Source organism: Zootoca vivipara, chromosome 10, assembly GCF_963506605.1.
Source record: "Zootoca vivipara chromosome 10, rZooViv1.1, whole genome shotgun sequence".
In the NCBI taxonomy this organism is placed as follows: Eukaryota; Metazoa; Chordata; class Lepidosauria; order Squamata; family Lacertidae; genus Zootoca; species Zootoca vivipara.
The window spans coordinates 71,814,268-71,816,584 of NC_083285.1; the positions used below are offsets into that span (position 1 = coordinate 71,814,268).

The 2,317-nt window shown below is 51.7% G+C and overlaps 1 protein-coding gene across 1 annotated transcript in view; it reads right to left on the reverse strand.

Moving 5' to 3' along the window:
* The window catches only part of LOC132592724 (zinc finger protein 883-like), a 40,427-nt gene extending 39,774 nt beyond the window's left edge, over positions 1–653 (reverse strand). The window contains exon 1 of the mRNA XM_060279360.1: positions 154–653. Coding sequence (XP_060135343.1) covers positions 154–567 — 414 coding nt within the window. The 5' untranslated portion in view covers positions 568–653. The remainder of the gene's footprint in view (positions 1–153) is intronic.
* Between the last annotated feature and the right edge of the window lie 1,664 nt (positions 654–2,317).

Consider the following 2,317-nt stretch of genomic DNA (forward strand, 5'->3'; position numbering starts at 1 on the left):
ATTAGCAGTGACACAGGAAAAAACTTGAGGGGTATACAATCTCATTCCTTGGATTTTTTTTTTAAAGAGGAGGAGCCATTAGTAGAGAATTTAGGGATCCTCTCCCTCCTGTTCGAAGCCTCTTGGGAGTATCTAGAGGAAAGTCTCTCTCACCTGCTTCTCCACCTGCTTCCTCTCCTCTGCCTGACTCAGGAGGAAACCTTCGGCCAGGGCCACCGCCTGGGAACTGGTCTCTGCTCCGCATTCCCTCACCCAGCTCTCCATCTCTGGGGGGAGGACAGCCAGGAACTGCTCCAAGATCACCAGGTCCAGCATCTCAGCTTTCGTGTGCCTTTCTGGCTTCAGCCATCGATGGTAAAGGTTGTAGAGTCGGCTGCAAACCTCACGAGGTCCTTTGGCCTCCTGGCAGCAGAACTGCCGGAACTGCTGGCTCTGCACCTCGGAGCGGAGAGTGTCCTCCTCACCCAGGATCTTCTGCACAGCGTTTCCCCAGAATCCCCCACTGCTCCCAGTTCTGACGGCATGGCCTCTTCCTCCTTCAGGACCAGCTGAGTCTTGCTCATCCATCTTTGCTCTCAGGAAGCCTCCAAGAGAGATGAAGGAATCCCTTGATCTTCTGCCAAGTTCTGTCTGTCCGAATTAGAGGTGGTAGGAAATTCTACAAAGCAAATACATTGTTCTGTTACAAAACTGACATATTGCCTGGAGGAGAAAAACATTCCCTGAGCAAACATGGGTGAGTCTTCCTAGGAACCAGGGCTGGACTCCACTACAAGGCAGACTCTGAGCTGTCTTCAAAAAGAAAATGGAAAAAGGAGAAGCAAGTGTCTAGCCCTCTTTACGGGAAACTGACCATGCAGAATGGGCAGGGATGAACCAGCCTGGGAGCTCCTGTCCGAACCCAAAGACCCGTCCCCAAAGGAGCCAGGCAGAGAAAGCGCAGAGCTGCCACCCTCCTGAGACCTCGCTCCTCCCTGGCAGGACCCTCTGCACCCTGAATTGTGTGGGATGCAGGAGAGGATATCTTGTTTGATTATATCCTTTCCAACTTGTGTTAACCAATTCCACAATTTAGCAGAGTAACACCCCCCTTTTAAACTTACAGCGGATGCATTTCCTCAGGCTCGCTAAAGCCTCTATAATAACTGTCCTGGTATTTTCCCTTTATTCCCTCCTAAAAGATAAGACACGACACAGTCTTCTATAAAAGTATAAAAAGAGCTTACTCACACATTCTGTTCACAATTGGGTCCCAGAAGGCAGACTTAACTTAGAAAAGTAACATACACCTGGAAACTATCCCATAAGGAGACAGTCCCTTTGTTCTCTCTTGGCTGGACAAAGCATATTAGGCTGAGCAGATGCTGCTTCTTTGAATGTGGTCCAATAGAGAGAGAGAGATGGCTGACCAGACCTGCTCTTTTGTTACCTGCACAGGTGAGGCCACGCCCACCTCTAGTCACATGCAGCGGAAGTCTGTCCCAGCCTAGGAGAAACAGGAAGTCCCGACTGGCTGGTCCAGACATCCCCTTTTATGTCCACTCTAGGGATGTTGTACTTGACAGCTCTTGTCTTTTACACCCCACAACTTGGGGGTCCCCCATCCCTGCATGGGTTAATCTGCCCCCCCGGGCCCCAGGCACCCTCCCCTGCAGCCCTGGGATCCCCCTTTTCCCAACATGCCCTATGGAGGGGGAGAGAGGAGACCCACTGGATTCCCAAAAGCACCACTGAGGCAGCATTTGCAGAGCAGAGACAACTGCCCCTCCCCTCTCAGGAAGGGACTGGCAAAGTGCTTTTGCTCAGGAGGAGCCCCCACCCTGCGCGCCTTTATTATGCAGCTCAGCTCTTTGTAACCCTGGCAAAGCCTCGCATAAGGCGCTCCCTCCTCTCTCCTTTTCTGTTTGTGTTTCGAGAGTCGCAGCCCAGGAGGAGCGACCGAAGTCCATTGCACACACGCCCAGGCCTGCTTTATTTAGGGGACCCTCCTGGCTGATGTATGGAAGTGAGAGCTGGACCATAAAGAAGGCTGATCGCCAAAGAATTGATGCTTTTGAATTATGGTGCTGGAGGAGACTCTTGAGAGTCCCATGGACTGCAAGAAGATCAAACCTATCCATTCTGAAGGAAATCAGCCCTGAGTGCTCATTGGAAGCACATTTCCTGAAGCTGAGGCTCCAAGACTTTGGCCACCTCATGAGAAGAGAAGACTCCCTGGAAAAGACCCTGATGTTGGGGAAGATGGAGGGCACAAGGAGAAGGGGACGACAGAGGACGAGATGGTTGGACAGTGTTCTCGAAGCCACCAACATGAGTC